Raw genomic sequence first — 18,208 nt, forward strand, 5'->3', positions numbered from 1 at the left:
AAACCATCCCAAGCGGAGACGGGTCAGCAGCGCAGAGATGTCCCCAACCGATGCACAGGCTAGTGGTCCACCCGGGGTCCCGGCTCTGGACAGCCAGCACTTCATCCATGGCCACCGGACCTATGCAACTCCCCCTCGCAAGGGACAGGGGAGAAGAGGAGAGAAGAAAAGAAACGGCAGATCAACTGGTCTAAAAAAGGGGGGGTCTATTTAAAGGCTAGATTATACAAATGAGTTTTAAGATGGGACTTAAATGCTTCTACTGAGGTAGCATCTCTAACTGTTACCGGGAGGGCATTCCAGAGTACTGGAGCCCGAATAGAAAACGCTCTATAGCCCGCAGACTTTTTTTTGGCTCTGGGAATCACTAATAAGCCGGAGTTCTTTGAACGCAGATTTCTTGTCGGGACATATGGTACAATACAATCGGCGAGATAGGCTGGAGCTAAACCGTGTAATATTTTATACGTAAGTAGTAAAACCTTAAAGTCGCATCTTAAGTGCACAGGAAGCCAGTGCAAGTGAGCCAGTATAGGCGTAATATGATCAAACTTTCTTGTTTTTGTCAAAAGCCTTGCAGCCGCATTTTGTACCAACTGTAATCTTTTAATGCTAGACATAGGGAGGCCCGAAAATAATACGTTACAGTAATCGAGACGAGACGTAACGAACGCATGAATAATGATCTCAGCGTCGCTAGTGGACAAGATGGAACGAATTTTAGCGATATTACGGAGATGAAAGAAGGCCGTTTTAGTAACACTCTTAATGTGTGACTCAAACGAGAGAGTTGGGTCGAAGATAATACCCAGATTCTTTACCGAGTCTCCTTGTTTAATTGTTTGGTTGTCAAATGTTAAGGTGGTATTATTAAATAGATGTTGGTGTCTAGCAGGACCGATAATCAGCATTTCCGTTTTCTTAGCGTTGAGTTGCAAAAAGTTAGCGGACATCCACTTGCAAAATGTTGAGTTCACTCATTACATCTAATTAATTCAACTCTTACTACGGTTTTGCTCCTCCATTTCTCCGATCCACACAAAACTTATTTGCCGACCCTACCGATTTTTCCGGGAGAGTCCCGAATTTCAGTGCCCCATCTGAAAATCTCCCAGGGCCACTATTGTCATAAATTTCGCCCATTTTTCACACGGACAACAATATTGTTACACCATCCTTCAATGGGTGCCGTTTCCGGCTGGACAATAGTAACGGTTATATTCATATGAATGAATCTGACTGAAAACAAATACATGAGTCATACCATATTATAATTTTAATAATTTCAACAACCCCTTTGACCCCATCTAAAAGATTGTTTAGATTCACAGTCCGATGTGCCCTCTAAGGCAGGGATGCCCAAAGTGGGGCCCGGGTGCCAATTTGGCCCATCGTGTCATTTCGTTCGGCCCGCTAAAGGGTGGCTACCGAATTTAATACATATTCATACTTACCTCTTTCAAGCTACACAATCATTGATGGCATCGTAAAAAGTAGCAGCTCAGTTTTCAGAGTTTTAAGGTAAAAATAACAGTGGTACTGTTTTTTAATGTATAGTAATATGCAATAAAAATGTTTATTTACATACATTTTTATGTAAAAAAACAAAAACAAACGGCAACCCAGTCGCCAAAATGTTACTGTAAAAATAACAGTGACACTGTTTTTCAATTTCCAGTAATGCACTGTAAAAAAATGGCCAACTCAGTCACCAAATTTTACCATAAAAATGTATAGATTTCTTTTTTTACAGGCTAACTAGTTGCGTTTGAATTTGAGACTTTTTGACGTCCTATGGAAAAGGATAATCTTGGTCGCCATGCTTCACCCACGTCCTATAACAAAAACCTAAACGCTTCAAAATGTAACGTCCTCCATAGTCTCATCTGTCTGGGTAAAGTGTGAAAGCGATCAGATGAAATATCTAAGACAAACTAATTATGGAACAACATCTGGAAATGGCGAAAATCTTCAGAAAATGCCCTCTTTGAATGTTTTGAAGTTGAAAATGTACATAAAAGATTAAGAGTTGTGTGTTAACTGAACTGTGTTACAGTCTGTACTAGTAAGTAAGCACATTTTATTTATAAAGCACTTTTCACAGATAAAATCACAAAGCGCTGTACAAAACATAGGCGAAGTAAAACAACAATTCAATTAAAAAAAAACAGGGGCAACATCATAAAAAGGATGCACAGTGGATTAAAATTGAGAGCTAAAAGGTGTGTTAACTAAAAGCTTTACTAAAAAGAGAAGTTTTCAAATGTTTCTTTAAAAGTTTCAACACAGTCAAGGTCACAGAGGGACTTGTGCAAATTGTTCCAGAGTCTGGGAGCTATAGCCTGGAATGCCAGGTAGGTCTCCACGGGTTTTAAAACAAGTTTTTGGGATATTTAGAAGACCCTGGCCTGAATACCTTGTATTCATATATGTTAGTATGAGGCTAAATTCCTCACTCGTGGAGCTGTTGCATGGTACAAATTGGCTGTTTGGCCTGAGGACTATTAGCACACTTTCACTTCGGTCCTTGGAGGCAAAACGTTTGAGAAATTGCGCACTGTTTCCTTGTCCTTCCCGAGCGTAAAATCTGTGCCGCGCACAAAATCCAAATCCAACTTAAACTCTAAACAAAATGAACACATATCAGATTTTTCTGTACCATTTCAACAACTTGTCACAACCATATAAAACAATGACGATGTCAGCCCAGATGTTTTAAGGGGGTCCAGTGCATCAACAATCATTTTATTGAGTAAAACTGATTACTGTCAGCCGTAACTACACCAAAACATCATCCGCAACAAAACCACCAGCTAACAAAACCGGTCACTTAATGTCGCAATCACATCATGAATTTACCATGAATTGATTAAAGTGGACCCCGACTTAAACAAGTTGAAAACAAACAAATGTTGTATTGACAGCAGCCGCTTGCACAGCCAGTGATGCGTTCACAGCCACAAAAACAGTCGGACAACCGTTCTGTATTATGACACATTCAAATTCTACTCAGTAAGTGATATTTACTGAGTAATTATTAACATTATTATTAATAACTACTGAATAACTGAATAATAACATTTGTTAGATGCTCTTAATTAGAAACTATGAACATTTGACAAAAGGCAGGTGTGTTATCATGATGGGTTCAATTTGCTTTTGTAAAAGGTGTTATTAGTGGGGCATTTAATAGCCTAAATACAAAAAATATTATATATATACATGTGTGTGTGTGAATAGATGAGAGACCCCCGCTCTCCCTTTTGAATATATCCCTAATTGTGAGGTCTCAAGGTTGGCAAGTATGACACAAGGACATATTTTCATGTAACGTACACATTTTGTGTCATCATAACAATAATAAAACATTATAGAATACAACTAGAAAATTCCTGCGGAAATTTTGATGGGCTTGCTATCTGTGCCCTGGACCTATGGCCGGGGGTCGCCGGAAGCCGCCGTACTTACTAGATGGTGCGGAGTGTCTGAATTTGTGAGTTTTAGGTGTAACATAAGAGAGCCACAGAGCTAGCCTAAAACAGTAGCATGTTTACACAAAAATGATAACACGTACCATGTGTGCTAACGATAGCGTGATAACAGTCAGCATGTTTCATATACCAAGTTATACAACTCAAAGGTTTATGGCTGCGGAAATATGAAAAAAAAAGTAAAATTAGAAGAAAAAGTTAGCATGCTTAAGTTAGCTTGCTAGCATGCTATCGTTTGCATGCTAACAGGTAACAAGTGTCACATACAAAGCTTTATGACTCTGGGTGAAACGGTTGCAAACCTAGCTAAAAAAGTTAGCATGCTAATGTTAGAATGCTAGCAAGTTAACGTGCGCATGATAATAGTTAGCTTGTGTCACATACCAAGTTATATGACTCTAAGGTGTATGGCTGGAATATTTGAGAAAAAATAGTACATTTAGCAAATATAGTTAGCACTTTAATGTTAGCATGCTTACGTTTGCATGCTAACAGTTTACAAGTGCCAAGTACCAAGTTACATGACTCTGGGGTAAACTGTTGCAAAACTAGTGCAAAAAGTTAGCATGCTAATTTTAGCCTGCTAGCAAGCTAACATTAGCACAATCCACTCTTCCCTCACTCGTGAACAAGACTCAGAGGTACTTGAACTCCTCCACTTGTGGAAAGATCTCTTCCCCAACCCGGAGATGGAACTCCACCCTTTTCCGGGCGAGAACCATGGACTTGGACTTGGAGGTGCTGATTCTCATTCCAGTCGCTTCACACTCAGCTGCGAACCAATCCAGTGAGAGCTGAAGATTCTGGCCAGATGAAGCCATCAGGACCACATAATTTGCAAAAAGCAGAGACCTAATCCTGCAGCTACCAAACCGGATCCCCTCAACGCCCTGACTATGCCTAGAATGTTATCCATAAAACTTATGAACAGAATCGGTGACAAAGGGCAGCCCTGGCAGAGTCCAACCCTCACTGAAAACTGGTCCAATTTACTGCCGGCAATGCGGACCAAGCTCTGACACTGATCACACATGGAGCGGACAGTCACAATCAGACAGTCCGATACTATTATATACCACGCTCTACACTAAGCCGGTGAGACTGGAGGACATGGTGAGGCCAAGCTTCACTGACTGGGGTCGGTTGGTGAGAAAATCCATGCTCCATAAGCAGATTTGGAGAGATAGGCCAAGATCACACAGCTTCCTGATGAGAATGTCAAGGATAATGGTGTTAAACGCAGAGCTGTAATTCACACACGGTATCCTGTATGTCCCGCTGTGCTCCAGGTTGTTCAGGGTTATGTGAAGAGCAATGGTGATGGCGTCCTCTGTTGACCTGTTGGACCTGTATGCAAACTGCAACAGATATGTTGGTGGGAGGCTGGCATTGATGTGGTTTAATACTAACCTCTCCAAGCATTACATAATAATGGGGTTCATTTAATGTGGTGGGTGAGGGCTATTTTGGGACCAAGATGATGGTGGAGGTCTTCTGACAGGAGGGGATGATGGCTGTGTTGAGGGAAAGGTTAAAATGTTGGTGAAAACAGCAGCCTTCTTTGGGTCCGCTGACATGAGCACACGCCTAACATCGCACTCCTGAACTGTAAATGGTTGACTATCAGGGAGTGGGGACAGCACATCCCCGGATAGTATCTTAACCTCAAATCTTGCAAAGAAAAAAGCAGTTCAGCTCCTCAGAGAGGCATCTGTGTTGGGTAGAGTGGAAGTGCTGCTCCTGTACTTAATGTGTCTAATTCAGACTGGAAGTCTCTCCAGAGAGTGGTGAGGACGGCGGAAAAGATCATCAGGACTCCTCTTCCTCCTATCCAGGAGATCGCAAAAAGGCGTTGCCTGACCAGGGCTCAGAAAATCTGCAGAGACTCCTCTCACCAACACCAAGGATTGTTTTCACTGCTGGACTATAGAAAGAGGTTCCACAGCCTCCGAAGCAGAACCTCCAATTTCTCTAACAGCTTCTTCCCTCAGGCCATAAGACTCTTGAACACATCATAATTATCCCCTCAATTCCCCCCAAAAATGGATTAACTCGCTGGAATATAAAGACAATATAACATACATCGATAAACCTGGATGCATATGCAAAAGTGCAATATATTTATCTGTACAGTAATCTATTTATTTAGATCTGCACTTTATTGCTTTTTTATCCTGCACTACCATGAGCTAATGCAACAAAATTTCGTTCTTATCTGTACTGTAAAGTTCAAATTTGAATGACAATAAAAAGGATGTCTAAGTCTAAGTCTAAGTCTAATTTTCTGCCAGGCCCACTTTGGATCATTGTCTGTAAAATGTTGTTCTATTTTGTTTTTATAGTCCTGTTTAGCCTCCTTGATGCCCCTTTTTGTACACTGTTGCTGTGGTTCAATGCGCAGTAAATGTGTTTCTGTATAGTATTTCACCAGCAATCAGGGCCGGCCCGTGGCATAGGCCCTATAGGCAAATGCTAAGGGCGCCGTCCATCAGGGGGCGCCACGCCAGTGCCACAAATGTTGGAGGAAAAAAAAAAGAAAGAAAAAAAGTTGGTACTATTATTTCTAAATACATAAAATAATCCCACGTTAATTAAAATGCTAAGTAAAGCCTATTTAATATAAATATTATTTGTTACAACATTACGCCCCCCCTCCCCCGGCACGGTGCGTCCCCTCCCTTCCCGTATCATGACTCTTTTTGGACGTCACCACATAAAAAAAATCAACACAAGATGTCAAAACGGCCAAAACTGTCAGGTGCCCAGGGGAGAAAAGAAGGGGAGAAACGAGAAAAAGACAGAGGTAGCAGGTAGGTAACGTTAGCCTACATGAAATTATTTGTCTGTTACAGAATGTGATAGTAACCTGTCTTTTTAGCATTAAGCTAATGTTACATGATTCGGCAATTGCTAATCAATAAATAGCTAGTTCTGTTTTAACGTCGGGTTAATATTGTGGAGGGGGCTAAATTGTTATGGAAAATAATAATGTAACGTCAGTACTCCCTGGTGTACAGTAATTTGTAAGTCATTTTGGTTAATGCAATATTAAAAAGCACAAATAGAGAACTCTGTAGGATCCCCTTTTTTTGTAATATAGTTGTTAAAGTCATACTGGTTTGATATCTTGTTTTGTGCAGTGCCTTATTTATATTGTATTTTTAATTTATTTTATGCAACTTGTTGACACGTTTTATTTTGTGTTTATGTATGTAAAAAATATTGTATTTCATATATTCATTTTTTATTTTTTGTATTCATTTATTTATCCATATTTTTTTTTATCTTGTTAACTATTCTGATTGTTAATTTGCTTTCTTTAAGTAAAAAAAAAGGTCAAAGACAAAGCTATTCGGTTTCTTGTGAGTATATACACTTCACTGCCGATGTGGGGGGGCGCCACCTAAAATCTTGCCTAGGGCGCCAGATTGGTTAGGGCCGGGCCTGCCAGCAATGGTCATGTGGTGATATAAATTATGGTATTTTGAGGGGTTAACATTGAAGTCGAACATCACTGAAGGCCTAGGTGGGAAACGCACGGCCTGTCACTGCTTTTTAGTAGCCCGATGTTTTTTCCTGTGGGATTTGGCGACCCATCTGTGGTTAGCTAGCTTACTCAAAGGCAGTTTGTGCCTCATGATGACTTCCGCCACGCTGTTAAATAAGTCCTCTCTTCACATTTTTCCTTTTAGGGATTCCATGGCCAAAAAGTCCTCCGTTATCTCAAAATTGTCATTAATCCCTCTGATGAAATTCAAAAGCTGACCGGTGTCCCGAATATCATTACTTTCATCCAGTGCCAAGGAATATGATGTAAATGACTCTGTTTTGTTGTTGAGCGTGCTAGCTAAGTCTTTGTCAATTAGCTCCACACGGTGAGTCACTGTCCTGCGTGATAAGTTATTTTTTTTCAAATTTGCTTTTGCTCCTAGGGCACAAAACACCTGGTGTCTCCACCATGCACTCTTTTAGAAACTCTCCTTCGGAAAAAGGCTTACTGGTCTTGGCTAATTTGAACTCCAGGAGATAACTTGCCTTTGTGCTTGATTCTTGGATGTAGTTCGTCGGATAAAGATGTTTCGCTGAGGCTGCAAATTAGCTCCAAATTTCTGAGCACTAGCGTTCCATTCTTGCATTGACTGGTTGTTTGCATAATTAGCGTGCTTGGTGGAGAAATGACGACTTATGTTGTATTCCTTCAAAACCGCAACGGTTTCTTGGCAAATAACACATACAGCCTTTGACTGGACTTCAGTGAAAAATTATTTAGCAGTCCATTCCTTATTAAACATTTGCTGTCAACTTTTTTCATTGTTGCAAATTGGTTTTGCTGTCAGAGCAGTAGCAGTAGAAAAAGTGTACCTGGACTGTGCAATCAATCAAGAATACTGCAGTCCTATTGCGTCACTCTGTGGAATTACTTGGTATTACAGGACAAGTAATGTAGTCCTAATTATTACACAATTTGCTCAATTACATTTTTGTTTTTGGCAGGCCGGATCAAAAAGACCAATGTGGCCCACGGGCGGTGGGTTGCCTACCCCTGCTATAGATCATAAAACAGGAATGCTTGGACGAAACAAAATCGGGTGGTAGTTCTTGACTGGGTTAGCAGCTATTTGGAAAAAAGAATATGTCTAGCCAGGATGATGTCTGTGGTGCCCCCCAGGGATCAGTGTTGGGCCCCAAACTGTTTTTGTTTTTTTTCAAAAACTTTAATGATATATGCAGGGTGTCAGATGTAATAAGATGTGTTTTGTTTGCTGATGACACAAATACCAATATTCTGAGGTCATTGGCCGAGAGCTAGCATAGGACGGAGTAGGTTCTCTTGTTTGCCTTGTTGGGTCTGTTCCTGTCTCTGGCCATGCTGCTCCCCACCCCAGCAGACAATAGCTTGGAACACTGCAGAGGCCACAACGGTGTATGTGGGTTTTGAAATTGCATTTATGTTTTGTTGTTTGTCTATACATGTTGCAATTATATGTGCATAACGTGTATTATTTTTTGCTTTAATTTACATTTTTTGTTGTGTATGTGTGTGTAAAACACATACTAAAATTGTTTCATACCAAAATGGCGCCACAGATGGCCGCCACGGGACGGTGCTCTCTTGTAGTTGTTAGTTTTTCCTTGTTTTTACTGGAACAAAGAGAGTACAGCCTACCAACTCAAATTATTTGAGTGTTGAACATACTTGGCCAATGAAACTGATTTTGATTTCAATGGATACTTTTTATTTTTTTTCTTAACTATCATTGCACCTGAGCAAAACAAAAATAATGTTTTTTTGGTATGTCAGAAAAATGACAGACAAAGGTTCAAATTGATTGGGTGATATTGCAAGGGTAACAGAAACCACATTTCTTGGAGTAATCATTGATGCAGAATCCAATTAAATGATTTACAGTTCAGTCTCAAAAACGATTGCAGTGTTCATAATAGCCAAACAGTTTCTGGATAATAAGTCACTTTACATTCTGTACAGTACTCTTGTTTCATTGTGTTTTGTGCTAAGGTTTGTGGTAACACTTTCAAGTGTTTTCTACAATTGGTATTCATTTTTCACAGTAGTGCAGTTAGGGTCATTAAGAGTAGGCTAAAGGGATCATATGCATTCATTGTTTCAACAGTCCAAACTGCTAAAGTTCACAGATCAAATTAAATATAGAATAGTGTTATAATGAAGCATCTATTTGTAGTACTTACCTCAGGCAGCTAATGCCATCTGTGTAAAAGCAAGCAAGATTGGTTTGAAACTGTAACGCTTGATTGTACTGTGTTTTAATCACTGAAACTGCAACAGCGTAGGGGCAGAAATTAATATTCTCAAGCTGTTCATTGATACATCACCAGGTAGCTAAATGTCAAAGTCACAAAGAAACAAAGAAACAAGGACCCACAGCAACCGGGCATAACTGCCGATGAGGAAGCTGCAGGAGACGGCAGGTCGCCAACTGTTTCCCTTAAGAATGCTTCGAAACTCTTGGTTCTGGTAAAGACCTGAATGTCAGCACGAAGGGATCGACTTTGACCTGTTGTAACAACGGCAGCCTGGAACCAAGATGAGTCTGACTTGCAAACAAGTGGACCACCCTCATCCATCTGCAAAGAAAACAACTGTCATGAGCCCCAAGAGAACCAAATAATTCATATTTGAATACGGGAAATATGAATGTACCTGTTGAATGTTGAAGCTTGAAGTGCAAATGTTGTCCTGATTATCACTCTCACAACTTGTGATTATAGTTTCAATGTCTCTTAGACTTTCACCAGGGTTTGCATTGACTGTAGATAATCCAAATACTGATTATACTGAGTATGTTTTAACCAATATCAGATCCAATCAAATTACAAAAGGTCTTACTTTGATCATTTGTTTCCTGTCCCCAGCCGACAACCCAGCAGCGACTTCCAAAAGGGAAGGTTGTTGCATCGTTGATGTCCAAGCACACAGACTGGAGGTAATCACTGAAGCTGACCGCATTTGTTAGCTGTAGCACTGCAATGTTGGAACCTGTCATTTCGCTGATTGTAATTTGTTCAACGGCCATCATCATTTCAAATTCCTCTATGCCATTGTCAAGTTTCTGGCCCAAATATGCAATCCAGTCGCTGGCAGTAGGATTAGAGCTGTAGTGGCATAAACATGTTCATCAGTTAAACTTTATACATACTCCAAACTGGGGCTTTCCTCAAATAGTCAAAGATTGGACGATTCCATTTGGAGGAGTCGGATTAGACCAGGGGTGTCAAACTCCTATTAGCTCAGGGGTCGCATGGAGGAAAATCTATTCCCGCGCGGGCTGCACTGATAAAATCATGGCATAATAATTAAATAAACACAACTTCAAAATTGTTTTCTTTGTCTTACTTTGGCCAAAAACAGAACTAGCACATTCTGAAAATGTACACATTCCAAAATAATTCTCTTGGCAAAATACTTCAAGTTAGTTGACAATTCTAAGGAAAAAAATCGGTGCAGTTTCAACACCATGAAGAACACAATGAACTTAGACTTTGCCTCAGTGTATTTACAAAGCCATTAAACGTTAAGCACTTCCTGTTTAGCATTCTCATGTTGGCAGTTCACTATTAAAGATGTGTTTGGAAAAGCAACAGTGTTTCCTCAAACCGCCGCATTGGTGACATCCGCAACACATTCATATATCATCATTCAAATATTACAATTATAATATAACCAAAACAACTGTCAAAATTAATAAATGATAAATGGGTTATACTTGTATAGCGCTTTTCTACCTTCAAGGTACTCAAAGCGTTTTGACAGTATTTCCACATTCACCCATTCACACACACATTCACACACTGATGGCGGGAGCTGCCATGCAAGGCGCTAACCAGCAGCCATCAGGAGCAAGGGTGAAGTGTCTTGCCCAAGGACACAACGGACGTGACTAGGATGGTAGAAGGTGGGGATTGAACCCCAGTAACCAGCAACCCTCTGATTGCTGGCACGGCCACTCTACCAACTCCGCCACGCCGTTCCCAAAATGACACCATAATTATCAAATTAAAGGTAACAGAACTACAAACTAATGTGAACAGGGTAGATTTAAGCATAAAATTAAATAGAACAAACAACAAATGTAGAAACACACATTTTTACAAAGGATTTCAGAATGCACATCGTGCCGTCAACAAATTGTGAGCGCTGCCCAAAATTTTAACGACAAAGTTGGTGGTCATGTTGAATTAAGTCTTTGAATCTTACTGTTTTGTTATTTTATCTGCTGAGTGGATACTTTACAATAAAAAAAGTGGTATTGTGCATCGCTACATGGGACGGTATAGCTCGGTTGGTAGAGCGGCCGTGCCAGCAACTTGAGGGTTGCAGGTTCGATCCCCGCTTCCGCCATCCTAGTCACTGCCGTTGTGTCCTTGGGCAAGACACTTTACCCACCTGCTCCCAGTGCCACCCACACTGGTTTAAATGTAACTTAGATATTGGGTTTCACAATGTAAAGCGCTTTGAGTCACTTGAGAAAAAGCGCTATATAAATGTAATTCACTTCACTTCACTTCACTACAGCATTAGTCTGCTGCCAGCCACAAGAGGAGCAGCTGATTGCCTGCACCTGCACCGATTGGAGTAGCGGCAACCAATCCAGAGGGCGCTTAAAATCAGCACACACGTCATCTTTAAACAATATGATGTGTGTTGCACAGGAATTACAGCACATCTTTATACTTAGCAAACTAATTTTGCGGGCCGCGTGCTGGCTTAAACCTGTTCGAGGGCCTGACACGTCCTGTGGGCCGTACGTTTGACACCCATGGATTAGACTATCAACCTCGCAGTCGAATCGTCAGACATTAAAGTATATACTGAAGCCCCCTGTGTACAGCAGGTGTGTTGGGAGGATGGATCGACCGAGTTCATTATTAGTGAAATACTACTGTGTGTAGACAAGTAGTTTTTAAAGCGTAAGAGATAATTCATATCTCCATACAATTTTGTCTGTCACATAGAGCGGTGACGTCCCGTGTCTACAAATCTTTCACATATCTCTCTTGCTTGAAAAACTATTTGTATCAGAGTTCGTTCAGATGTTTTTTGAGGTGGAACAATTAACAAATGAGATATTTGCTTTGTCATTTTAATGAAAGACTGCATTCCCAAGTATTTAATACGTATCTAAAAGAATCACCTTATGTCTGTGAGATTCTGCTAAATCATGTGATAGTGATGTTACTGACACTTAACAGTCAGTATACATTACCATCATCACAATTTGTTTGTTTCGCTGTTTAAAATAAACAACAACCCCATAGATTTGACTGATAGTGGACTATTAGCAAAATCTAACGAATCAGATTCGATTATGAAAATTCCCAATCGATGACAGCCCTAATTCGGACACAAGGTAGAGGGATAGTATGCAGGACTTACCTAGAGAAACACTGTCCGGAAGTGAGGATGAACCTGGAAGTGATGAGAGTTCCTGCACAAGTAAAAACATTGTTTTTGTAGAGACGAACAGCCCAAGGCCAAGTACCCCCTGGTACAACTCCAGTGTCGCCTTCTTCCCGATTGTTTAATGGAGCTGTGCCACACACTCGTTCTACAAAGGGGAGGCAAATAGGAAAATAAGGTAAAAAAACAAAAAAAAAGCGAAGATTCAGAAAAACTAGAACTGATAATATAATCTGAAGCAGAACAAAGACACTAACCTGTGGAAATTGGAATTTCTGGTTGGGGACTTGCTGAAGTAGTAGTAGTAATAGTAGTAGGAGTAGTAGCAGTAGCAGTAGTACTAGTAGCAGTATCAGTAGTACTAGTAGCAGTAGAGGTAGTACTCGTAGCAGTAGCAGTAGTACTCGTAGCAGTAGTACTAGTAGCAGTAGCAGTAGAGGTAGTGCTAGTAGCAGTAGCAGTAGAGGTAGTGCTAGTAGCAGTAGTACTAGTAGCAGTAGCAGTAGAGGTAGTGCTAGTAGCAGTAGCACTCGTAGCAGTAGTACTAGTAGCAGTAGTAGCACTAGTAACAGGAGGAGAGGGACCAGGACAAATGAAGTTGATGTCAGCATCCAGCCCACTGGAGTTGAACTGGACAAAGCCTGGTTTATCAGAACTGATGTGGGAGTTGATCCAGGCCTGATAGGTGGACACTCTGGCATAAACTCCCGGCAAATTAGGCCTAGCACAGCCAACACCAAAACTGACTATTCCTGACTGGATCCAGATTGAGTCTTGCTGGTTCACCATTGGACCGCCTGAGTCACCCTAACGGTGTGAAGAGCAATTGTGTGTGTAATTTTTTTTTTTTTAACCAAATAAGTACATGAGAAGAAGTTTTATACCTGACAAGCATCTTTCCCTCCTTCAAGTAAACCAGCACAGATCATGTTGTCTGTAATAGAACCTTCACCATTCAGGCAGTTACACTGTTTGTTCCCCACAACTGGAACCTCCACTTCTTGTAGCATTTGAGGGAAGGGGAGTAACACTAAAAAGTACAGGGAAAATATTTTAATTGTAGTAAAAGTAATTGTATATATCCATTACCAATAAAGTACCTTACCTCCTTCCTGGACTGTTCCCCAACCAGTGACCCAGCTATCAGTACCATTGATGAAGTTACTGCTACTGGCTGCCAGACACACAGGTCTGATGTAGTCTGTGAAAGTGACCGGTGAGGAAAGTCTAAGCAGAGCGATGTCGTTGTCAAAGCTAAAAATGTCGAAGTTTGGATGCAAAATGATTGTGTCAACAGTTCTGGACACTTCATTTGTGTTGTTGCCCTGCAGGTTCTGACGACCAAGAGAAACGGACCATCCAAAGGTATTTGTGCTACAGAGACAACGCCAAAAGGTCAGATGGTTCAAGTAGTTTCAAAATATATATGATTTCATGTTCAGGTGACCCACCTGAAGAAGCAGTGGGCAGCCGACATCACCCACTCTTTGTTTATAAGAGAACCACCACAAACATGGCTGCCAAGATCCTGCAAACTGGCCTGCCAAGGCCAACTTCCTTCTTGAGCGTCTTCACCTCCAACTATCCTCGTGTTCAATGGAGAGGTGCCACACACTGCAAAAGTTGATGAACACATACTGTATTCAAAATTAGTCAGGGGCACGGATGGTATTTTGCAACTGGGCAGAACAGCTGTCAGCAATGATTGAATGATGAGGTTTTTTTCCAACTCCAGGCCTTAATCAATATATATACTTTTTTTAAAGTCAGAGGCAGTTTTGGAAAGTACACATGCGTTGTTCCTGTACTTAATGTACAATTACTAACTGTATAATTGTTAAACATTTACACTTATTGTGACTTCTTTTGCTTTTAATCTACAAAATAACTTTGTAAATTCTTTATTCTTTCAATATAGATTCAACTTTCCTTTTTAAAAGTAAATTATTAGATTGGAAATGCATACAGACAATTGTTCTTAGTGTGTGAATGTAAATGTGAACGGTCGTCTATCTATGTTGGCTTTACAATGAGCTAGCGACTTGTCCTGGGTGAACCCTGCCTTCCACCCAGGTGCAACAGGTCAGCAAGAGACCTTGACACACTGAAACCAAGTGACTGTGGAGAATACAGCCACTCACACCTCACACTTCTTGGAGAAAAGGCAGAGTGCTGAAGCAGTTTGACTCGAAGTCCAGTTGTCTTCTGGTAATACTCTCAGGAGAAACCGGAGACACCTCAGACGTGCTCTAGAAAGGGCTCCCAGTGAGTCCATGGACATTACGTAAGACTGAGGACCCTAATCAGAGTCAGCCCCTACACAAAGTGCCTCTGAGAGAAGCACAACCATTGTCAATGGCGACAGTGTTGCGTCTGTAACCACCAGAACAGGTCGCACACTGGTGAAGACACAATGCTTCAGGGACCTTGTGACTTAAAGAAAATAATAACCAGTGTTGGGTTAGTTACTGAAAACCAGTAACTAGTTACAATTACTAGTTACTTTATTTCAAAAGTAACTCAGTTACTAACTCAGTTACTTACACCAAAAAGTAATGCGTTACTGTGAAAAGTAACTATTTAGTTACTTCTTTTTCCCCCCCTTTTTTAAGGCTCCCATTAATGCCCTTTTAGCCTTCATTTCAGTACTGTTATTGCACTGGAGAATAATACAATCTGTTGATCAACTTGACATGCATTTGCATCACTGAACTCAGAAAGCAATGTGGTCTACATACAACACACAAAGACAAAGATATGTTTCAAAGGGCCAATTTATTTCAGGCCAGAAAAAATTGACAAAACTATTTTAAATAGCTGCAACATAATGGCACTTTAACTTTAACTCTAAGTAGATAGGATCTTTGATCCAAGACACAACTTACATTTAACTAAAATGTTATTTTCTTTGTGCTCGACAAAAGAAAAGTATTGAGAATGTCTCCATGTTAAAAAACTCGACTTCTGGCTTCGCCATGATGTCTTGTTAGTTGTTATGAGAGTAGCGTATGTGTGTGTGTGTGTGTGTGTGTGTGTGTGTGTGTGGCCCTTTAAGATATGACAGCATGAGAGGTGAGTGACGTCAGTGAGTGAGTGGGCGAGAGAGGTGAGGGAGCGGCGACAGTGAGTGTGTGTAGGTGCTCTAGCTGGGTGGATGGCTGCGTGCAATAAAGTCACAAAGTTGCAACAAACCGCCGGGCTCGTTAGACCCGAAGTACGGCTCTGGAGGAACGTCTCCCCTGCTGGGAGGCGTGCTTTCTGTGGGTGGGGGAAAGCACGCCTCTTCTTTTCCACCGGAGCGCTCCAATAAAACACACTCAGATCTTCAGTTTCTAGCCGATACTACATAAAAATAACGTAAAATAACGCAGTAACGCATCATGCAGTAACGGTAACTGAGTTACAGTATATAAAAAAATAACGCGTTAGATTACTAGTTACAGCCGAAACTAACGGCGTTACAGTAACGCGTTAGTCCCAACACTGATAATAACTGCGTGACACCAATAACTCTGGGGGGAAAAGGGGAAGAGTTGAAAATATTTGTACTAAAAAGTTTTAACTTGCACTTAAAGGCCTACTGAAACCCACTACTACCGACCACGCAGTCTGATAGTTTATATATCAATGATGAAATCTTAACATTGCAACACATGCCAATACGGCCGGGTTAACTTATAAAGTGCAATTTTAAATTTCCCGGGAAATATTCGGCTGAAAACGTCTCGGTATGATGACGTTTGCGCGTGACGTCACGGATTGAGCGGAAGTATTGGGACACCATTGTGTCCCAATACAAACAGCTCTGTTTTCATCGCAAAATTCCACAGTATTCTAGACATCTGTGTTGGTGAATCTTTTGCAATTTGTTTAATGGACAATGAAGACAGCAAAGAAGAAAGCTGTAGGTGGGATCGGTATATTAACGGTAGCAGACGCGCTACCGTGAGTACGCAGCTTTCTTCCAAACATTTGATCGCTTGCCCGTCCGTGCGTGCCGCTATGTGCATGTCACGTACGTAACTTTGGGGAAATATATGTGCCGTATGAACTTTGCGGAAGTGAACGGTACTTTGGGCTGTGGGATTGAGTGTGTTGTGCGGGTGTTTGAGTTGTATTGGCGGGTTATATGGACGGGAGGGGGGAGGTGTTTGTTATGCGCGATTAATTTGTGGCATATTAAATATAAGCCTTGTTGTGTTGTGGCTAATAGAGTATATACAGTATATGTCTTGTGTTTATTTACTGTTTTAGTCATTCCCAGCTGAATATCAGGTCCCACCCGCCCCTCACAGCATCTTCCCTATCTGAATCGCTTCCACTGCCCTCTAATCCTTCACTTTCACTTTCCTCATCCACAAATCTTTCATCCTCGCTCAAATTAATGGGGTAATCGTCGCTTTCTCGGTCCGAATCGCTCACGCTGCTGGCGTCCATGATTGAAAACAATGTGCAGATGTGAGGAGCTCTTCAACCTGTGACGTCATCCTACTTCCGGTACAGGCAAGGCTTTTTCAATCAGCGACCAAAAGTTGCGAACTTTATCGTCGATGTTCTCTACTAAATCCTTTCAGCAAAAATATGGCAATATCGCGAAATGATCAAGTATGACACAGAGTGGATCTGCTATCCCCGTTTAAATAAGAAAATCTCATTTCAGTTGCCCTTTAAGTTCTCAGAAATGTTGATGTAAGTTGATACTTGTATAGCGAAGTGCAATTTTCAGGAAAAATGTACCAAGTTAATAATGGTTGTGAAAAGCCTTAAAAGGGTATCCACACTTTTTTGGAATCTTCTCTATCATTCACGATCATTATGAGAGACAAGAAGACAAAACGTTGTATTTCTTTCTTCATTATAACATAAAAATCGACTCATTCTGGGTGGCTAGTAATTGGGAGAAATCTATACTACTTCTAAATCACTTTAAAAATGCATTCAAAAACCGTCAACAATACTTCATTTACGTTCCGGAATCCATTTAATAACCAAGTTATAGCGACATTGTGATTGTAAGAGCAAACACTGAGGATTTTTTTTTCTATCGTAGTAACACATCGGCGAGCTACAGTATTAGCTGTAAAAGCGAACAACGGCAAGTGATAAGCTAGCTTCTACAACAACACGAAACGCGTTTGAGTTTGTAATGCACAACACTGCGATAGAACACCAATCTGTACTGACTGAAAAACATTAACTATCATATTACAGTATCTGTAAAGTGTTAGCCCACATTTCATCTATTGTTTGTACAGAACTGAGCTAGCCAGACGGCGTATGTACTGTAGTAGTACTAACACGCATGGCGTGCTGTGTGTATCATGATCGATATTAAAGTGACTCACTCAATGGACAGTTGTTTGTCTGGTCCAGCTGGCCAGGGACGTTTCCTGTTGATTTTGGGTAAGCACTCCATTTATGTCGAAATAGCTTGGCTTCAAGTTCCATATTTAAAATCGCTTTCACCTCACTCTCCCGGCTTTCGGCTGCTCCAACTTCTCACTCTTCTTTCTTGCTTGCTTCTATAAGCAGCAGTACATTTAGCTTCAAAAGTATAAGGTTGTAAATCTTCATTTGTCCAAAATTATAATTTTCATTGTCTCTCACCAAGTCTGCCATGATTACAACAAACACTTGTGTTTGATTCCGGAAGTAGGAACACACTGTCATAACGGGGGGATTTTCGCAACTTACTGCAAGGATTGTTCTCCCAGGAAGCAAACGGACTATTCCGGACAGGACTTGAAGGTAGGAACATGATTTAATCTTGACTCTTAAA

General features: G+C 40.9%; 1 protein-coding gene across 1 annotated transcript in view; it reads right to left on the minus strand.

Moving 5' to 3' along the window:
• Positions 1-8,711: 8,711 nt before the first annotated feature.
• The window catches only part of LOC133655535 (uncharacterized), a 57,129-nt gene continuing 47,632 nt past the window's right edge, over positions 8,712-18,208 (minus strand). Inside the window, 8 exon segments of the mRNA XM_062055779.1 lie at positions 8,712-9,596; positions 9,673-9,779; positions 9,859-10,124; positions 12,406-12,577; positions 12,687-13,236; positions 13,314-13,459; positions 13,535-13,803; positions 13,881-14,043. Of these exon segments, the coding sequence (XP_061911763.1) occupies positions 9,330-9,596; positions 9,673-9,779; positions 9,859-10,124; positions 12,406-12,577; positions 12,687-13,236; positions 13,314-13,459; positions 13,535-13,803; positions 13,881-14,043 (1,940 nt within the window). The 3' untranslated portion in view covers positions 8,712-9,329.

This window comes from Entelurus aequoreus, linkage group LG08 (assembly GCF_033978785.1).
Source record: "Entelurus aequoreus isolate RoL-2023_Sb linkage group LG08, RoL_Eaeq_v1.1, whole genome shotgun sequence".
Taxonomy (NCBI): Eukaryota; Metazoa; Chordata; class Actinopteri; order Syngnathiformes; family Syngnathidae; genus Entelurus; species Entelurus aequoreus.